We start from the raw sequence: 20,972 nt of genomic DNA, 5'->3' as shown, positions 1-20,972 counted from the left end.
GGGTGTTAGCAATCTTCTTATAGCCCAGGCCATCTTTGTGGAGAGCAACAATTCTATTTCTCACATCCTCAGAGAGTTCTTTGCCATGAGGTGCCATGTTGAATATCCAGTGGCCAGTATGAGAGAATTGTACCCAAAACACCAAATTTAACAGCCCTGCTCCCCATTTACACCTGGGACCTTGACACATGACACCAGGGAGGGACAATGACACATTTGGGCACAATTTGGACATGTTCACTGTGGGGTGTACTCACTTATGTTGCCAGCTATTTAGACATTAATGGCTGTGTGTTGAGTTATTTTCGGAAGACAGTAAATCTACACTGCTATACAAACTGTACACTGACTACTCTAAATTATATCCAAGTTTCATGTCTATAGTGTTGTCCCATGAAAAGATATAATGAAATATTTGCAGAAATGTGAGGGGTGTACTCACTTTTGTGATACACTGTACAGTAGTGTTCAAAAAAATAGCAGTGATTTTAAAAAAGAGAATAAAGCACAAAATCATTATAATAACTTTTATTTCCATAAATGCAAATGCACTGAAAATACTACACTTTCAATTCTAAATCAAAACATTAACAAAATTTAGCCAGTTTGTGTTAATCCTTTACAGAAAGTTAAGAAAGGCTGTTCAAAATAATAGCAGTGCCAGCATTTTTCTTTAAAAACTCAAAAAATTTATGTATAAACTGAAAAAAATGTTTGAGGTTTCACTTTACTTTAAATTACTAAACTAATATTTAGTGGCATAACAATTGTTTCCAAGATCTGTGTTGCATGGAGTTGACCAACTTCTGGCACCTCTGAACAGGTATTCCAGTCCAGGATGATTAGACTACATTCCACAGTTCTTCTGCAATTTTGGGTTTTGCCTCAAAAGAACGCATTTCAGATATCAGCCCACAAGTTCTCTCTGGGACTGAAGTCAGGGGATTGGGCTGGCCACTCTATTACCTCAATCTTGTTTGTCTGTAATCAAGATGTTTTGGGTCACTGTCATGTTGAAACACCCATTTTAAGGACATTTCTTCTTCGACATAGAGCAACATGATCTCCTCAAGTATTCTGATATATTTAAACTGATCCATGATCCCTCGTATGCCATAAATAGACGTAACACCATGGTATGAAAAACATCCCCATATCATCATTTTGTACCACCATGCTTTACTGTCTTCACAGTGAACTTTGGCTTGAATTCAGTGCTCGGGGGTCATCTGACATACTGTCTACGTCCACTGGACCCAAAAAGAACAATTTTGCTTTCACCAGTGCACAAAATGTTGAGCCATTTCTCTTTGGACCAGTCAATGTGTTCCTTGGCAAATTTGAACCCATTCAGGACATGTTTTTTTCTTAACAACGGGACTTTGCAAGGAGTTTTAGCTGGTAAATTGGCTTCACTTAATCATCTTCTGTACTCACTGGTAACTTCACATGTTCCTTGATCTTTCTGGAGATGATCGTTGGCTGAGTATTTGCCATTTTGGCTATTCTTCAATCCTTTTGAACAGTAGTTCCACGCTTCCTTCTGCGTCTTTCAGGTTTTGGTTGTTCACTTCAAGGCATTTGAGATCATTTTAGCTGAGCAGCTTATAATTTGCTGCACTTCTCTGTATGTTTTTTCCATCTACAATCAACTTTTTAATCAAAGTACGCTGTTCATCAGAACAATGTCTGGAACAACCCATTTTACCCAGTATTTCCACTGTGGGACTAATAAAGGATTATCTTATCTTATCTTACTTCAGAAGGAAATGCGCTATGACCAACCTGTGCAACATTTGCCACCCTCCTACCTTAAATAAGGGCCAAAATTGACACCCGTTCTTCTGCAGAATGCATGACTTCACCAATTGAACTCCTCACTGCTATTATTTTGAACAACCCCCTTTCAATCAATGCTTCGATTACTCAGAATGAGCGGCATGCATGTCCTCATTGTTGGGTTTGTTTTGTTTTCATTACTCTACTACACTTTCAAGTAAATTATTTGCTATGTAGAAATATCACTTCTACTAAAAACAGTGATTCATCAGGTTAATGGTGTTGGACTGCTATTTTTTTGAACACCACTGTATATAATGCAAACTATTAAAACTTACAAAAACAGGGTTTAATTAAGAAGTCTTGACCATTTATATATTGACCATTTTCATTTATTTTTATATGCCACACTATTAATTTCAAGCAAGAATAGTACATACATGATTGGCTGACCGTAACAGGAAGCATTTCATTTTAAGCATGAAAGGTATAAGATGGAGGGGCATGTCAAATGTAGCTCAACCAAAGAACAGCATGCAGGATTAAATGTAGATTATGACGTAATAAACTACAAGATTATTTATCTGATTCATATCTTAGACACACTACTAGAGAATTTTTGTCTATGAACACACATCTGTGCTTTGTTAACAAGACAGTCGTGCACCCTATACCAGTATTACAATGAAATTAGCATATTGTTCTAATTAAAGCATTTATTGATGTTTTCATTAAAGAATAATTAAATTGATTCTATTTCATTCGTATAATTTGTTATGTGTAGAGTGTTGTTGTGACTGAACAGTGTTAAAGGGAAATTAGATGCCTTGTGGAAAAACAATTGTTAAAAGCAGAGTGGGATAGTAGATCTAAGAGTTGTTGATTGACATGTTCTCTACTTTGTTTTGCAGATCAGGGTTTTCTGCCTGGTTCTTTTTTTTCTTCCCTCCTTCTTGTTGTTTCTTCTGTTTCTTTAACAGCTCTTGGTCAATAGGCGCAGGCTTTACAAACTTGATTATTTCATTTAGGCCTAAATCAGAGAAACAAAAATTATAACAAATGTGTTAGCAAGGGAATATGCAACATACATTCATACAAGATATTTTTACCTAGTGATGTTATATTATTTAAACATGTGTTTATACTCTGATCAGCCATAACATTAAAACCACCTCCTTTTTTTCTACACTCACTGTTCATTTTATCAGCTCCACTTAGCATATAAAAGCACTTTGTAGTTCTACAATTACTGACTGTAGTCCATCTGTTTCTCTACATACCTTTTTACCCTGCTTTCACCCTGTTCTTCAATGGTCAGGACCCCCACAGAGCAGGTATTATTTAGGTGGTGGATCATTCTAAGCACTGCAGTGACACTGACATGGTAGTGGTGTGTTAGTGTGTGTTGTGCTGGTATGAGTGGATCAGACAGAGCAGCGCTGCTGGAGTTTTTCAATAGTGTCCACTCACTGTCCACTCTATTAGACACTCCTATCTAGTTGGTCCACATTTGTTTCAGACCTTCAAAGAATTTAAAATAAATCAACACAAGACATAGCTTTAAATAATCATTTAATTTCTTTTAAAAAGCTATTCAACACTAACTGCCCCTATATTAAAAACTGAGGACATCAAGGAAACCACATTAAGAGCCATGGTCTCAAAATGAAAAACAGTATTAAATCTTCCCTAAAGTATAATTAAATAATATATTTAAATAATAATATATTAAAAAAATAATATATACATACACTTATCAACCATAACAGTATGACCACCTCCTTGTTTCTACACTCACTGTCCATTTTATCAGCTCCACTTACCATATAGAAGCACTTTGTAGTCCATCTGTTTCTCTGCATGCTTTTTTCAGCCTGCTTTTAACCCTTGTTTTTCCAGTGGTCAGGACCATGGTATGAGTGGATCAGACACAGCAACGCTGCTGGAGTTTTTAAATACCGTGTCCACTCACTGTCCACTCTATTAGACACTCCTACCTAGTCGGTCCACCTTGTAGATGTTAAGTCAGAGACGATTACTCATCTATTGCTGCTGTTTGAGTTGGTCATCAACTAGATATTCATCAGTGGTCACAGGACGTTGCCTACAGGGTGCTGTTGGCTGGAAATTTTTTGGTTGGTGGACTATTCTCAGTCCAGCAGTGTGTTTAAAAACTCCATCAGTGCTGCTGTGTCTTATCCACTCCTACCAGCACAACACACACTAACACACCATCACCATGTCAGTGTCACTGCAGTGCTGAGAATGATCCACCACCTAAATAATACCTACTCTGTAGAGTTCATTCTCAGAACTGCAGTGACATGGTGGTGGAGTGGTAAGGTGTGAAGAAACAAGGAGGTGGTTTTAATGTTATGGCTGATTAGTGTATATAATGCAAACTTAAAAAATTAAACTTACAAAAACATGGTTTAATTAAAAAAAAGTCTTGACATCATATATTGACCGTTTTTATTTATTTTTATATGCCACACTATTAATTTAGAGCAAGAATAGTACATACATAATTGGCTGACCGTAACAGGAAGCATTTCATTTTAAGCATGAAAGGTACCAGATGTAGGGGCATGTCAAATGTAGCTCAACCAAAAAACAGCATGCAGGATTAAATGCATTATTTAGCAAAAAGGTAGATTATGATGTAATAAACTACAAGATTATTTATCCGATTCATATCTTAGACACACTACTAGAGAATTTGTTTTGTCTATGAACACACATCTGTGCTTCATTAACAAGACAGTCGTGCACCCTACACCAGTATTACAATGAAATTAGCATATTGTTCTAATTAAAGCATTTATTGATGTTTTCATTAAAGAATAATTAAATTGATTGTATTTTATTTGTATAATTTGTAGAGTGTTGTCATGACTGAACAGTGTTAAAGAGAAATTCGATGCCTTGTGAAAAACAATTGTTAAAAGCAGAGTGGGATAGTAGATCTAAGAGTTGTTGATTGACATGTTCTCTACTTTGTTTTGCAGATCAGGGTTTTCTGCCTGGTTCTTTTTTTTCTTCCCTCCTTCTTGTTGTTTCTTCTGTTTCTTTAACAGCTCTTGGTCAATAGGCGCAGGCTTTACAAACTTGATTATTTCATTTAGGCCTAAATCAGAGAAACAAAAATTATAACAAATGTGTTAGCAAGGGAATATGCAACATACATTCATACAAGATATTTTTACCTAGTGATGTTATATTATTTAAACATGTGTTTATATGTTATACCTATATATTTTCTGTAATTACTCATAAAATGTCTAATTATCCGAAATACAACTGTGTCACATTCACATTGCATCCACATCATGTAGGGAATGTAGCTTTTCAATGGGTGCAAGGCACACAGTAACACCAGTCCATTGCAGGGCAGACACACATCCCCATTCACCTATTCAGCTATAGGGCAATTCAGTGTCTCCAATTAACCTGACTGCATGTTTTTGGACTGTGGAAGGAAATCGGATCGTCATCTAACATGACAGGAGGAAACCCAAGCAGACACAGGGAAAACATGCAAACTCCACAGAGAAAGGAGCCAGACTACCCTCCCGGGGAAAGAACCCAGGACCTTCTTGCTGTGAGGCATAAACACATCTGTTATGTTGTTAAAGCAATGGCTCAAAATGCACAGCTTAACTGTTTTAACATTTCTATACTTTAGATGACTTATTACAACCCTGATATTTACCACCTATACCTTTTCAAACAAATTTGAATAAAATATTATTCAACAATCATGATTTTTTTCTTTAACAATTTTGACAACATGAATGACAGTGAAGTTCCTCAAAACATTTCCCCAAAAACATTGCATAGCTTATTTCTTAATTTTTGTTGGTGCCCTTTTACGCCAATTTTATTAAATATTATAGGACACATAGCATGTCAAGTTTGTTACAGGTACTTTAAGAACCCCTCAATAACTTGCAGTATATTTATTGATCCATGTAATACACCCTCTAGTGGTCAATCAGTTATATGTTAACTGCTGCAGATATTTACATGACATTTAAGCTTAGTGTGCACTTACAGGGGGTATGTTTTCATTTCATGGGGACAAGCTAGGGTTACAATTAATGTTCTAAGAAACTTTTGTATATGTCAATGCACTTCAGTCATTTAACATGTAAATAAAAGCTCACCTGGTGGCATAAACTCCCTCAGTGACTCTGGAATGACAATACCATCTTCTGTTTGGTAATTTTCCAAAATGGCACATATTACACGGGTAGTGGCACACATGGTTGCATTGAGCATGTGCACAAACTCAGCCTTGAACAAAGAAAAAATTTTTATTACACTTTTTTCCCTAAATAACTCCATTAGTAGTACATACTACATTTTTGTTATTTTTATTTAGGGATATCACACAGATCTTACCTTGTCCATCATTTTCTTTGTCTGGCCATAGCGGATACGCAAGCGACGGGCCTGATAGTCTGTGCAGTTAGAGCAGGACACTAGCTCCCTAAAGGCCTGAGAGCCCGGAAACCAAGCCTCCAGATCCAGCTTCTTACTGGCCGCATGGTTTAAAGAACCTACCAGACATAAACCAAAGCATGTTTAGGGGAATTTCAACAAAACTACAGCACATTCTCAACAAATGTTACCTTATGACAAAGCCTTTTTTTTTTTTTTTTTTTTTTAAAGCATTTTCTCCCCTTTTTCTCCCTTTTAGCACGTCCAATTGCCCGATTGCGTCATGCTTCCTCTCCACCAATGCCGATGCCTGCTATGATTGAGGAGAACAAAGCTAACCCATGCCCCCTCCGACACGTGGGCAGCATGCCGTATGCATCTCATCACCTGCACTTTGACTAGTGCAGTGCAGCTCAGCGTTGTGTACGGAGAGACACACCCTGAGAGAACTCTTTTCTCATCTCTGTGCAGGCGCCATTAATCAGCCAGCAGAGGTTGTAATTGCACCAGTCATGGGAGAGAGACCCCGTCTGGCTTAGTCCCGCCCATATCTGAACAACAGGCCAATCATTGTTCATGTGGCCGCTCAGCCTTAGCCGGCAGGCAGAGCTGAGATTCGATATGATGTGTTCGAGATCCCAGCTCTGGTTCTAGCGTGTTTTTACCGCTGCGCCATCTGAGCGACCCATGACAAAGCCTTTTAAGCATGTTCAACAAGTCACAGTTAAAACAAACATAATTAAGTTTCACAGTTTCAGTTAATAAATTTTTTAAATTTTTTTTAATGTAAAGGTTAAAAAGCAGACCAACCCGAGACAATGTTGACAATGCGGTAGGGAATTCCGAGTGACTGGTAAAAGCTTTCTGCAGTTCCAATCATCTCATCAAACATCTCCCATGATTTGTTGTCATGTGGAGAGGCATACACAAACTGTTCTATCTGTGGAAACAACAGCCATGTTATTTTACTTAATCAAAATACGGTAACATTGTAATAATTTATTGTGCAAGTCTAACTGAATTTATCCCACTTGACAAAGCAGCAGAATATGAAAACAGGGTCAGATTGCACAAAAAGTTACTGAGCCGTGTAACAAAGGGTCTGCCTCCATTACCAGGTACACTAACCTTCTCAAACTGGTGAACCCTGAAGATGCCACGGGTGTCTCGGCCATGAGAACCCACTTCCTGTCTAAAGCACGTAGAGAAGCCAGCATAGCGGATAGGCAAGTCCTCCGGCTTAAGCCACTCATCTCTGAGAAAGGCTGCAATTGGTTGTTCTGAAGTGGCAATCAAATATTTTTCATCAACAGAGGTGTCGTCAGACCGTTCACTGCCCTTTCCAATCACCTACAGGAAAAAGTTCAGTAAATCCATAAGAACACACACACAAACACCATGCTGATGTCATAGGACCACAACAGCTTACTATTAATAAAGGAACAATGAATTCTTGATTGTACCAACATTCCCATACAAAGTTAAAAAATAAATAAATAAATAATTTAAAAAAACGTTTTTAAAAAATGGGTTCACGATTTATAGCACTACAGTATACACTAATCAGCCAACATTAAAACCACCTCCTTGTTTTCGCACTCATTGTCTATTTTATCAGCTCCACTTACCATATAGAAGCACTTTGTAGTTCTACAATTACTGACTGTAGTCCATCTGTTTCTCGGCATACTTTTTTAGCCTGCTTTCACCCTGTTCTTCAATGGTCAGGACCCTCACAGGGCCACCACAGAGAAGGTATTATTTGGGTGGTGGATGATTCTCAGCACTGCAGTGACAGTGACGTTGTGCTGGTATGAGTGGATCAGACACAGCAGCGCTGCTGGAGTTTTTAAATACCGTGTCCACTCACTGTCCACTCTATTAGACACTCCTACCTAGTTGGTCCACCTTGTAGATGTAAAGTCAGAGACGATCGCTCATCTATTGCTGCTGTTTGAGTTGGTCATCTTCTAGATAATCATCAGTGGTCACAGGACGCTGCCCACAGGGTGCTGTTGGCTGGATAGTTTTGGTTGGTGGACTATTCTCAGTCCAGCAGTGATGGTGAGGTGTTTAAAAACTCCATCAGCATTGCTGTGTCTTATCCACTCATACCAGCACAATACACACTAACACACCACCACCATGTCATTGTCACTGCAGTGCTGAGAATGATCCACAACCCAAATAATACCTACTCTGTAGTGGTCCTGGGAGATTCCTGATCATTAAAGAACAGCGTGAAAGGGGCTAACAAAGCATGCAGAGAAACAGAAATAATTACAATCAGTAATTGTAGAACTACAAAGTGCTTTTATATGGCAAGTGAAGCCGATGAAATGGACAATGTGTGTAGAAACAAGGAGGTGCTTTTAATGTTATGACTGATCGGTGTATAACTATGTACAGTGGTGTTCAAAAAAACTAGCAGTCCAACACCATCAACCTCAATGTTTTTAGTAGAAATGCTATTTCTACATAGCAACAAATTTACTTGAAAGTGTAGTAGAGTAATGAAAACAAAACAAACCCAACAATTAGGACATGCATGCCGCTCATTCTGAGTAATCGAAGCATTGATTGAAAGGGGGTTGTTCAAAATAATAGAAGTGAGAATTTCAATTGGTGAAGTCATGCATTCTGCAGAAGAACTGGTGTCAGTTTTTGCCCTTATTTAAGGTAGGAGGGTGGCAAATGTTGCACAGGTTGGTCATAGCACATTTCCTTCTGAAATACTGGGTAAAATGGGTTGTTCCAGACATTGTTCTGATGAACAGCGTACTTTGATTAAAAAGTTGATTGTAGAGGGAAAAACATACAGGGAAGTGCAGCAAATTATCGGCTGCTCAGCTAAAATGATCTCAAATGCCTTAAAGTGACAACCAAAACCTGAAAGACGCAGAAGGAAGCGTGGAACTACTGTTCGAATGGATCGAAGAATAGCCAGAATGGCAAATACTCAGCCAATGATCACCTCCAGATAGATCAAGGAACATCTGAAGTTACCAGTGAGTACAGAAGATGATTAAGTGAAGCCAATTTACCAACAAGAACTCCTTGCAAAGTCCCGTTGTTAAGAAAAATACAAGTCCTGAATGGGTTAAAATTTGCCAAGGAACACATTGACTGGTCCAAAGAGAAATGGCTCAACATTTTGTGGACTGGTGAAAGCAAAATTGTTCTTTTTGGGTCTAGTGGCCGTAGACAGTATGTCAGACGACCCTCGAGCACTGAATTCGAGCCAAAGTTCACTGTGAAGACAGTAAAGCATGGTGGTACAAAATGATGATATGGGGATTTTTCATACCATGGTGTTACACCTATTTATCACATACGAGGGATCATGGATCAGTTTAAATATATCAGAATACTTGAGGAGATCATGTTGCCCTATGTTGGAGAAGAAATGTCCTTAAAATGGGTGTTTCAACATGACAATGACCCAAAACATCTTGGTTACAGACAAACAAAATTGAGGTAATAGAGTGGCCAGCCCAATCCCCTGACTTCAATCCCATAGAGAACTTGTGGGCTGATATCTGAAGCGTGTTTTTTTTAAGGCAAAACCCAAAATTGCAGAAGAACTGTGGAATGTCGTCTAATCATCCTGGACTGGAATACCTGTTCAGAGGTGCCAGAAGTTGGTCGACTCCATGCAACACAGATCTCGGAAACAATTGTCATGCCACTAAATATTAGTTTAGTAATTTAAAGTAAAGTGAAACCTCAAACTTTTTTTCATGTTATAGATAATTTTTTTTAGTTTTTAAAGAAAAATGCTGGCACTGCTATTTTTTTGAACAGCCTAATATTCATTTTTCTTAATTTTCTGTAAAGGATGAACACAAACTGGCTAAAATTAAAGTTAGAATTAAAGTTTCAGTGCATTTGCATTTATAAAAATAAAAGTTATTATAATGATTTTGTGCTTTATTCGCTTTTTTAAAATCACTGCTATTTTTTTGAACACCACTGTATTTCATTGTATCGCATTATTGGTAATGATGTACAGTGGCTATAAAAGACAACAAACCTTATAGAGTTCATCGTCGAACTGGCTAAGCTGAGCGACTTCTTGCATAACCTCTTTTCTCATGAAGAATGGAGTGTAGAGCATTGTGTAGTTCTTGCTGTAGAGAATCCGCAGGGCATAGTTAATCAAAGCTTGTTCCAGGAAAACTAAAGGACCCTATAAGAATTGCATCAACAATCATTAAACAAGAGCATCAGTAATGAAAAAAAACATGAAAAAATGCTTTGTTTTATCATATAAATTCGTCTTTTATTAAAGGTCAAGTCTGTGGCAGAATGCAAGAGTTAAGGCACTTTTGTTTAGGCACTCAAATTCCATACCCTCTATATGGCCAAATGTATGTGAACAACCCTCATCATTATTGGGTTCAGGGGTTTCACACCCACTGCTAACAAGTGTTTAACATTATATGCATCTAACTGTGTGGTAATAGTTAAGGATAGCTATTTCCTGTACTAGGAACTCCAGATGAATATTCTTACTGGAACACTTTACTTGTGGTCTTCCCAGAAAGGTGGAGGCTGTTAAAGACTTAAGGAATGAGTCACTTGCTTCTTAATTCCAAAGAATCTGAAATTGAATATTCAACAAGCTTATGATAAGCTGTTCACATACTTTTGGCAATATAGTCTTATTTTGTTAATTTTTCAAAAGCAACTGCAGCAACTGGGTCTAGAACTGTCCAACACATTATTTAAAGCTGGAGAATGAGATCAGAAAATGTTAAACACTTGGCAAATCTGCAATAGCTGGCAGCAAAGATGGGTCAGCTATTTTTCAATGCCCTCTGTCTTCTGTCACTTGTAGCAGACTAACCCCTGATAATGCAATCCACATTGTAAAGTCAATTCAGCTTATTCTTGTTCTTTCTCATATTCTGAGTCTTTTTACAAATTTTGTCTTAACACTTCCTTCAATGTTGTCAAGCAGGCCTCATCACATGCCCATGACTTAACATGGTTCAGTAGCTTCTTTTCTGCTCTGGCCATCTCATAAACTTTTTTTTTTATGCATTTTTCCTCCCGATTTAGCGCATCCAATTTGTCTTCCGTGGCTGACAGACTCCAGATTTGCATCCAAGGAGAGCACGCCGCTGCCCACGCCTTCTTTACACGTGTACAGCCCTCCTCTTCTCGTCCGGGCTTCCTGCACGGGTGTCTCTTCTGCCAATCAGGGTCCTTACACAGTGTATGAAGACCCACATACAGTCTGGTCCCCACCCTGCAGATACAGTGGCCAAGTATCTGCTGCAGGCACTGCCAATTATGCCCGCCAGATGCCGCTCAGCCGACCGGTGGCAACAGCCTGGGAGTTCAGAAACTCGGTGCTGGTGCGTCAGCGGAATATCCCGCTGCGCCACCGGGGCACCCCATCTCATAAACTTGCTTAGTAGTCGTCATCTTCCACATTACCCCTGTACTGTGTGCAGCATTTCTACTGTGTGATGGTTCATCCCAGACAAACACTGATATCTGGTATAAAATTCTCTTAAAACTGAACCACTAGAAAATACACAGGGATATATAGTGTCTGTGTTTGCTATTAATAAATTATGCTCCAGTTGTGTACTATTTTGGACCAACCTTTAAAAAATATCCTCTGCTGCCTGCTACTATAGCACCTTTGTCTCCTTCATATCCATCCACCATGACAACTAGGTCCACATGAGAGTACTTCTTCTGTACTGTGCAGTCACCCCAGGTGCACTCAACCTTGTTATCTGCATCCTAATAAGGAAGTTAAAATTATATTTATCAGCAAATATCTACAAACAATAATAAACAATAACAATAAACAACAGTACAATGTTATATAAAGGTTGACCATGACCATAAAAAGGTGTTTGCCTAATCTTACCTCATCATTGCTAATAGGAACAGATGGGTGCAGGAGGTTGCCGATCTCTCTCAGGTACTCAAAACGCTCAGCCTCTAGCTTCAACCTCTCATTTTCAGTTTTTTGAATTGCGTCATCCACCAACACCCGAAGCTTCTTAATCTGAGTCACAGTTAATGTCTGTAAAGGCACAAGATATACAGATTTAGAGAAGGACAATATTATGTTAAAACAAATATCACACGTGTGTGGGTTTATTTTCTAGAAATATGGCAAACTCTTCTAAGTCACAGACATACACTGAACAGCCATAACATTAAAAACCACCTCCTTGTTTCTACACTCACTGTCCATTTTATCAGCTCCACTTATCATATAGAAGTAGGGTTGGGCGATATTGCCGATTTTCATACCGTCATCAAAAAATACAGCGGTATACGGTATTACCGCGCAGGCGCGTAGGGGGAGGGGGCGTCTGTCTGTTAGTGATGGGTCGTTCGCGAACGATCCGATTCTCTTGAACGGCTCTTTGAAATGAACTAAAGGAACCCGATATATAGGGTGTGTTCGAAAAGCTAGGGAGCTCTCTACATATATTTTTATTTTATAATGACTGATTAATTCCGTCTACTGATGCAAAGCGGAGTGGGTGAAATACAGCCGATTAGAACTGCGCAGTTATCACGGGGATCGAGCGACACACACACACACACACACACACACACACACACACACACACACACACACACACACACACACAGATAAAGAGAGCGCTAGTAGTATTATGACAAATAATTGAGAAAAAACTCGTTTAATGATGTTAAATCTGATTGGTTCATGGCATGTATGTTTTAAAGCAGAAACAAACACAGGCACAAACACATCTCTGCACAAGAGAGGATGAAACTTAATGCAATGCAACCACAGTCTGTCTTTTTCCTGTAGTTTCCTTTTAAAATAAATCTTTTTTCTCATTGAAGTGTTGTTTGAATTATGCCTACATTTAAGGCAAGGTAGCAAAATGTTCATGATCGTTCATCATTGATATTAATATCGGGGCTGTCTTATACTAAGCTAACAGTTAGCATTTTGCCATTCAAACCAATGGGATGGGATAGCACAGTGCGCAAGCATGTCAACTCACAAGCTCGATTTTGCAAATAAAAACACATGTGCAAGTTTATACAAGTTCAATAATCATTTATTTACGTTTGAAAATAATTCCGTTTCTCCGCACCGTCAGCCATGTTTTAAGCCAAGGACACTTCCGATGCTCACTCGTTCTTGAAATGATAAGATACCGAACTACAGCTTATTAAGGTTTCAAACAGCCTCCTTCTCGGGAGCGCGCATAGGATGACGTAAAACGCGTCTATGTAGAGCGCGCACTAGTTTTTGTGTTATCACCTCAGTGATCACCTCCACAACCAATCAGCGAGCTCCAACCGCCTACCTTTCCCACCCCTCCGTTACTGTGGATGCGCGCATGTCCTAAAGTCTCAGTTTTTAAGGTAAACCTGAAGCAGAAATTTGGCGCTTCACGTTTTAAAAAAATACCGTCACCATTTTTAAATACCGCGGTATACCGTCATACCGCCCAACCCTATATAGAAGCACTTTGTAGTTCTACTATTACTGACTGTAGTCCATCTGTTTCTCTACATACTGTTTTAGCCTGCTTTCACCCTGTTCTTTAATGGTCAGGACCACCACAGGACCACCACAGAGCAGGTATTATTTAGGTGGTGGATCATGTTATGGCTAATGTTATGGCTGATCAGTGTATATATACACCTATACATCCATTACACACAGTCGAGTCATATTATTATGACCGGCTAATTTCCAGAGTAACCGCCATGTACAGCTTGGACAGCAGCTAGATGGGCGGGGAGTGACTCAGTAAGATCCTGGTAGGTTGTCACAGGTATCTGGAGCCATACTGACTGCAGTGCATCCCATAGCTGCTGAAGGGTGCATATAGGGGGGAGGGGGTGTGTGATTCATAGAGCGAACACAGGTGCTCAATTGGGTTTAAGTCTGGGGGATTAGGGAGCCAGGGTAGTACTTGGAAGTCTTAGTCATGCTCTTCCACCCAATGTCGAGCATTTCTAGTCGTGTAGCATTGTCTTGCTTAAAGATCCAATTCTCCCCAGTAAAATTAAAGATAAGACCAAAGGATATTTACTACTTGTACAATGTAATTGACAGGTTCAACATAAGAAAATATTTAGACTCCAAATTTTTATTGTGTTTTGGATCCGATTTTAAAAAGAAATGATTTAAAAAGAACGTGTGCGAGCAATGAATTTCAATAGTGGAGAGAACTTATGAGCAGTAATAATTAAGACAGGTTTAGTGCCATGTCGTTCTTTTCATACATTAAGTCGTGTTATGCTTTTTTTTAACGATAAGCATTTTAGACTCTCTCTGAAAAGCTGATTCTTACAATTCTCAGAACCCCGAGCTATAATACAAGTTTACAAGTGAAACAGGAGGAAAAACCAGCTAAACATATACATGTGGACGCTTTTAGAGTGAATTTGACAGTTAATCCACACAAATGCAGATTCGTCTCAGATTTGAGCAAAGCGGCGGTCGCACACATGTCAAGTTTAAGGTAAATGTTGAGTTTAAAGGCACAAATTTCTCGACGAAGGGCGTCGAGTTTCAAAGATTTCGAGTTCAGGGTACGTCTAGTTACAAGGTACCACTGTGTGTAGATGGATGTATGGATGTATGGATGGATGGATGAATGGATGGATGGATGGATGGATAGATAGATAGAGATCAGTTTAAGGTTTTGACAGGGCTAGTAAATGTGTTAATACAAAACTGAACCTGACTCACCGCTAATGTTTCTGCTGTTATAGTCTCCAAGTTCTGAAATTCCTGTGGCAGTGTGTCATCATCACCAACTGGCTCCTTTTTCTGCTCAAGGTGAAGAACATTTCAGAAAAAAAAACAAATTTTTCAAAAAAAAAAAAACACACACAAAAAGGTATTTAGCATAATTTAACTCAAAAAGTAGCTTTGTGCCATTTCATTGCATGAATATAGACTGGCATTAATTAGGTATGTAATCAAGTAACCATCAAGCAAAATCTATTTTATGTGCAACTGGTTGTGAAAACAGTACAAATACAGAAACTGGAGCTGGAGATAATGCTTTCTCATTATTTGAATAAAATAAAAATTGCACATTACATGACTGACCAGCCGGGAAATCACAAGCCGCCCTCACGTAACAATGAGCCGCAGAGGTGGAAAGCTCATGGAAGACGAGGCAGCGTCTTCAGAGAAGTGGTTTTAGACCAGCACTTCCCAGCATACTTCTTTTCAACGTGCGCTCTCTCAGCAACAAACTGGACGAATTAAAACTGCTGGTAAAAACGACTAATGTAGGGGTCACCAACCTTTTCGAAAGTGAGAGCTACTTCAAGGGTACTGAGTAATACAAAGGGCTGCTTGTTTGATACAAACTTCCTGAATAACATAAAGTTGCACGGTTCACCTTTAATGATAATATTATGTTTAATAATGATAAATATTCATATATGTGAAGAGACTGTATGATCACGTTAATGATTCCTCACAATAATTATTAACAATGATTTACCATGGTAGGAAATGTTTAAACATGTAACATTATTTATTTCTATTAATCAATTACTTACTGTAGTCCATCTGTCTCTCTGCATGCTTTGTTAGCCCCATTTCATGCTGTTCTTCAATGGTAAGGACCCCCACAGGACCACCACAGAGCCGGTATTATTTAGGTGGTGGATCATTCTCAGCACTGCAGTGACAATGACATGGTGGTGGTGTGTTAGTGTGTGTTGTGCTGGTATGAGTGGATCAGATACAGCAGTGCTGCTGGAGTTTTTAAACACCTCACTGTCATTGCTGGACTGAGTATAGTCCACCAACCAAAAATATTCAGCCAACAGCGCCCCGTGGGCGTTGGTCTAGAAGATGACTAACTCAAACAGCAGCAATAGATGAGTGATCGTCTCTGACTTTACATCTACAAGGTGGACCAACTAGATAGGAGTGTCTAATAGAGTGAACAGTAAGTGAACACGGTATTTAAAAACTCCAGCAGCGCTGTTGTGCCTGATCCACTCATACCAGCACAACACACACTAACACACCACCACCATGTCACTGTCACTGCAGTGCTGAGAATGATCCAGCACCTAAATAATACCTGCTCTTTGGTGGTCTTGTGGGGGTCCTGACCATTGAAGATCAGGGTGAAAGCAGGCTAATAAAGTATGTAGAGAAACAGATGGACTACAGTCAGTAATTGTAGAACTACAAAGTGCTTCTATATGGTAAGTGGAGCTGATAAAATGGACAGTGAGTGTAGAAACAAGGAGGTGGTTTTAATGTTATGGTTGATCGGTGTAGAGCTATAAACAACCAGAAAATTCACAGCCAAAGGCAATTGTAATTGTGGCAGGAGAATTCAATCACGTCGAAAAAAAAAAAAAGTGCTGCCTAAATTTCATAAGAAGATCAACTTCCCGACCACAGGTGATAATATACTGGACCAGGTCTACACTAACATCTCGGGGGTTTATAAAGCTGCAGCTTCTTTGCACCTTGGAAAGTCTGATCACGATGAACTAAAACTGACCCAGCCTACAGATCTCTAATCTGTAGGTCAGGGGCTTGAGATCTACTATTTTCAGTTGACAGATCTTCTTTTAAAGGTTGGCCTCATCATTTTTCAAAAAAAGCTTTGAAGCTTTTTTTTTTTTTTTTTCAATGCGCTTCATTTGCCTATATTCATATTCAGCATTACAGGGCACACTAACTTTATTCTAATGATTTGTACTGAATGGTGTCAGCCAGGTTTGTGTAATCTGGACAGTAGCTGCTGATGCCAATTCTCAAGCAGCCTTCCAAGTGTTCATCAGTAAGAGTGGACCGATATTTATACTTAATTACTTTCATGTGGGAAAAGGTTAAATCACATAAGTAGGTTGATCCAAAAAATGCTGTTGAATACATGGCACATTTTCTTGTTTGGATATTTTTCCTCAGCCAGCAAGTTCCAAAATTGTCCAGCAGAGGCCCTTGACTTTGAACGTCAGATGGTGGGGTTAACACTGCAGATCTGCAGTACAATCAGCACCCTGAAAAATGTACAACTGTGCAGTATCGATAACATCTGTTGAGTCTTCAAATTGCAATGAAAAGCACATGCAGCAATTACAGCTTTAATGTGTCTTGGGAAAGAAGCTACGAGCTTGGCACACTTGTTTCTGGACATTTTTGCCCATTCCTCTTGGCAAATCCTTGCAAGCTCTGTCAGGTTAGATGGGGAGTGTCGGTACACAGCCATTTTCAGCTTGTTCCACAGATGGAAGTGGCTGGGCCATTCAAGGACATTCACAGACTTTCTCTGAAGCCACTGATTTGTTCTCTTGGCTGTGTGCCATGTGCAGGTCGTGGTGGTGTTGGATCATGCTTTCATCTTTCCCTCTATCAGGACTAGTCGCCCGAAAAACATCCCCACATCATGATGCTGCCACCACCATGCTTCACTGTAGGGATGACATTAGCCAGGTGATGAGCGGTGCTTGGTTTCCTCCAGATGTGATGCTTGGTATTCAGGCCAAAAAGTTCTGTGAAATTTTGGTTTCATCAGACCAGAGAATCTTGTTTCTCATGGTTTGAGAGTCCTCTAGGTGCCTTTTGGCAAACTCCAAGCGGGCAGTCATGTGTCTTTTACTAAGGAGTAGCTTCCGTCTGGCCACTCAACCATAAAGGCATGACTTGTGGAGTGCTGCCTGGATGGTTGATAGGGTCTCCCATCTCCACAAAGATACGCTGGAGCTCTGTCAGAGTGACCCTCGGGTTCCTGCTCACCTCCCTGGCCAAGGCCCGTCTTCTAGGTCTAGGAAAATTTTTGGTGGCCACTGTGCACTTTGGGACTTGTAAAGCTGCAGCAATTTTTCTGTACCCTTCTCCAGATCTATGCCTCGACACAATCCTGTTTCTGAGGTCTGAAGATAATTTCTTTCAGTTTGCTTGGAGTTTGCTCTGATATGCACTGTCAACTGTGGGACGTATATAGGCAGGTGTTGGCAATCCCCAATCATGTCCAATCAATTGAATTTACCACAGGTGGACTCCAATTAAATTGTAGAAACATCTCAAGCAGTATCAGAGAAAACAAAATGCACCTCAGCTCATTTTTAGGTGTCATATCAAAGGGTGTGCACACTTGATATTTTACATTTTGAATAAATTAGCACAAATGTTTAAAAACCTGCTTTCACTTTGTCATTGTGGCTATTTTTGTGTAGAATTTTATGACAAAAAAAGAACTCAATCTATTATAGAATGAGTCTGTAATGTAATAAAACGTGGAGAAGGTGAACGTGATGTGCAGACTTTCCGGCTTGACTGTAGCAGCAGAACAATGATCGGAAGCACACAATCGAGTCCACCTCTAAATGGCTCAAATGAAACAAAATCTTACCTTCATTTTTTCACCAACAGACTTGCTGCATATATTCTTTGCCTTGTTGAGGTTATCAGCAGTGAAGCGACCTGGTTGAAAGAGGATATTTGGCATTGGATGGCTATTTGTTCAATGCAACTGCATTTCAATAATACGTTTTTAAGTACATAATTTAAAGATAAACATTTTGTGACAGCTTCATAGTTTTCAGCATGGTTGCAACACACCTTTACACATAAATTGCAGCTGGAACAAATTTAAGGGTCCTTATTGAGTTCCCAATGGTTTTATCATGTTGTGATTAATAACATTAGCAATATAATGACAGTATTTTCAAAATATTCTGCAACTCAAATACTGTATCATCCATTTTTATTGTTGAATTGCTGTGTGACCCAACCGATAATTACTTATTCAAGGCCAAAATCTGTCTTTTCAGAAATAGTTAGTTATACATTCGTGTCTTTAGGAAGTTTAATATTTCTAATGTACAATTTTACTTATAAATTCCATAATATACACTGATCAACCATAACATTAAAACCACCTCCTTGTTTCTACACTCACTGTCCATTTTATCAGCTGACTGTAGTCCATCTCTTTCTTTGCATGCTTTGTTAGCCCCCTTTTATGCTGTTCTTCAATGGTCAGGACTTTCCCAGGACCACTACAGAGTAGGTATTTGAGTGGTGGGTCATTCTCAGCACTGCAGTGACAATGACATGGTGGTGGTGTGTTAGTGTGTGTTGTGCTGGTATGAGTGGATCAGACACAGCAGCGCTGCTGGAGTTTTTAAATACCATGTTTACTCTATTAGACACTCCTACCTACTTGGTTCACCTCATAGATGTAAAGTCAGAGACGATCGCGTATCTATCGCTGCTGTTTGAGTTGGTCATCTTTGAGATCTTCATCAGTGGTCACAGGACGCTGCCCACGGGGCGCTGTTGGCTAGTGGACTATTCTCAGTCCAGCAGGGACAGTGAGGTGTTTAAAAATTCCAGCAGCACTGCTGTGTCTTATTCACTCATAACAGCACAACACACACTAACACACCACCACCATGTCAGTGTCACTGCAGTGCTGAGAATGATCCACCACCTAAATAATACCTGCTCTGTAGTGGTCCTGGGAGAGTCCTGACCATTAAAGAACAGCATGAAAGGGGGCAAAGCATGCAGCATGCAGAGAAACAGATGGACTACAGTCAGTAATTGTAGAACTACAAAGTGCTTCTATATGGTAAGTGGAGCTGATAACATGGACAGTGAGTGCAGAAACAAGGAGGTGGTTTTAATGTTATGGTTGATCGGTGTATTTTTCCTCAGAGCCATTTTCATTCAACCGAAAGGTTGCATCAGAATGCACCTAGAGGTTTGACATCATACCTAATAGAACTTCGTACAAGATAGTCTTGAGTAGTGTCAGTACATTCATTTTACATGTAGATTAAAGTGGTTTTAAAAAGCGAGGATATTAATCATTTGCAAAGCGAAACAAGACAGGTGAGTTGTTAACATACGACACCGGTGTCTCATATGTAATATGAACAAAATATTAATAATGTATAATTATTTAATTGCATGTGTATGCATAATACGTGGTCGTTTGGTTTCAGTGGAATTAGCTATTTGTATATTTCAATTAGAGGCAGGACGACAGACATGTGGGATGTTGCATCAGCTAGCTGTGTTAGTATACTAGCGCGATACTTACACTTCCTCCATTCTGTATCCGTCTGAACCAGTTTATCCACCAGGGACACATCTTTGAATCTTTTCCTTTGCGTCTCTCTTACAATTTCTGGATCGCCTCCTTTATCCGTCCGAAACAGGTCCAGATCGAGCACCATTATGCTGCGATAGTGAGAGATTCAACTGGCAGGGAAGCGGCCGGCGTGGAGTAATGGAACAGGATTTTTCTAGTAGGGCGGGACCAAGTGTGTTCTGCCTGTCACTGGCAGAAAGGCAACTGGCTCTCAATCGGTCTTTGACAGGTGACGTAAAACCGAAGTGGATTGTGGGTCATACGCCATTTTTAGATGTATTCCGTGGTGAAATACACCGATCAGCCATAACATTAAAACCACCTCCTTGTTTCTACACTCACTGTCCATGCTTTGTTAGCCCCCTTTCACCCTGTTCTTCAATGGTCAGAACCCCACAGGACCACTACAGAGTAGGTATTATTTAGGTGGTGGATCATTCTCAGCACGGCAGTGACACTGACATGGTGGTGGTGTGTTAGTGTGTGTTGTGCTGGTATGAGTGGATAAGATACAGCAATGCTAATGGAGTTTTTAAACACCTCACTGTCACTGCTGGACTGAGAATAGTCCACCAACTAAAAATATATCCAGCCAACAGCGCCCCGTGGGCAGCGTACTGTGATCACTGATGAAGG

At 39.6% G+C, this 20,972-nt stretch overlaps 1 protein-coding gene across 2 annotated transcripts; it reads right to left on the bottom strand.

Moving 5' to 3' along the window:
• Window positions 1-2,166: 2,166 nt before the first annotated feature.
• sars1 (seryl-tRNA synthetase 1) lies at window positions 2,167-20,477 on the bottom strand. 2 transcript variants are annotated; one of them, XM_063015700.1, is made up of 12 exons: window positions 20,286-20,477; window positions 18,588-18,658; window positions 14,942-15,022; window positions 12,113-12,271; window positions 11,839-11,982; window positions 10,256-10,411; window positions 7,351-7,572; window positions 7,033-7,162; window positions 6,184-6,341; window positions 5,946-6,075; window positions 4,776-4,906; window positions 2,167-2,809 (listed from the first exon to the last, which is right to left on the bottom strand). In XM_063015700.1, the coding sequence occupies exons 1-12, from the start codon at window positions 20,419-20,421 to the stop codon at window positions 2,804-2,806; spliced, it is 1,524 nt and encodes a 507-aa protein (XP_062871770.1). In that variant the 5' UTR covers window positions 20,422-20,477; the 3' UTR covers window positions 2,167-2,803. The 2 variants fall into 2 exon arrangements, with proteins under 2 accessions (XP_062871770.1, XP_062871768.1); XM_063015698.1 differs by lacking the exon at window positions 2,167-2,809 and having other exon boundaries at window positions 4,235-4,906.
• Between the last annotated feature and the right edge of the window lie 495 nt (window positions 20,478-20,972).

The sequence above is a fragment of the Trichomycterus rosablanca genome, chromosome 19, assembly GCF_030014385.1.
Source record: "Trichomycterus rosablanca isolate fTriRos1 chromosome 19, fTriRos1.hap1, whole genome shotgun sequence".
NCBI classification, from domain to species: domain Eukaryota; kingdom Metazoa; phylum Chordata; class Actinopteri; order Siluriformes; family Trichomycteridae; genus Trichomycterus; species Trichomycterus rosablanca.
The sequence above is the reverse complement of the archived record's forward strand: the minus strand, read 5'-3'. Positions and strand labels throughout refer to the sequence as shown.

What these genes read in the sequence shown, in the direction of transcription:
- sars1 (XM_063015698.1), bottom strand. Translation starts at nt 20,421, where the DNA reads ATGGTGCTCGATCTGGACCTGTTTCGGACGGATAAAGGAGGCGATCCA. An exon ending in GGATACAGAATGGAGGAAGT is followed by an intron (nt 18,659 to 20,285) that starts GTAAGTATCGCG and finishes TCTTTCAACCAG; the next exon opens with GTCGCTTCACTGCTGATAAC. An exon ending in TAACAGCAGAAACATTAGCG is followed by an intron (nt 12,272 to 14,941) that starts GTGAGTCAGGTT and finishes GTGCCTTTACAG; the next exon opens with ACATTAACTGTGACTCAGAT.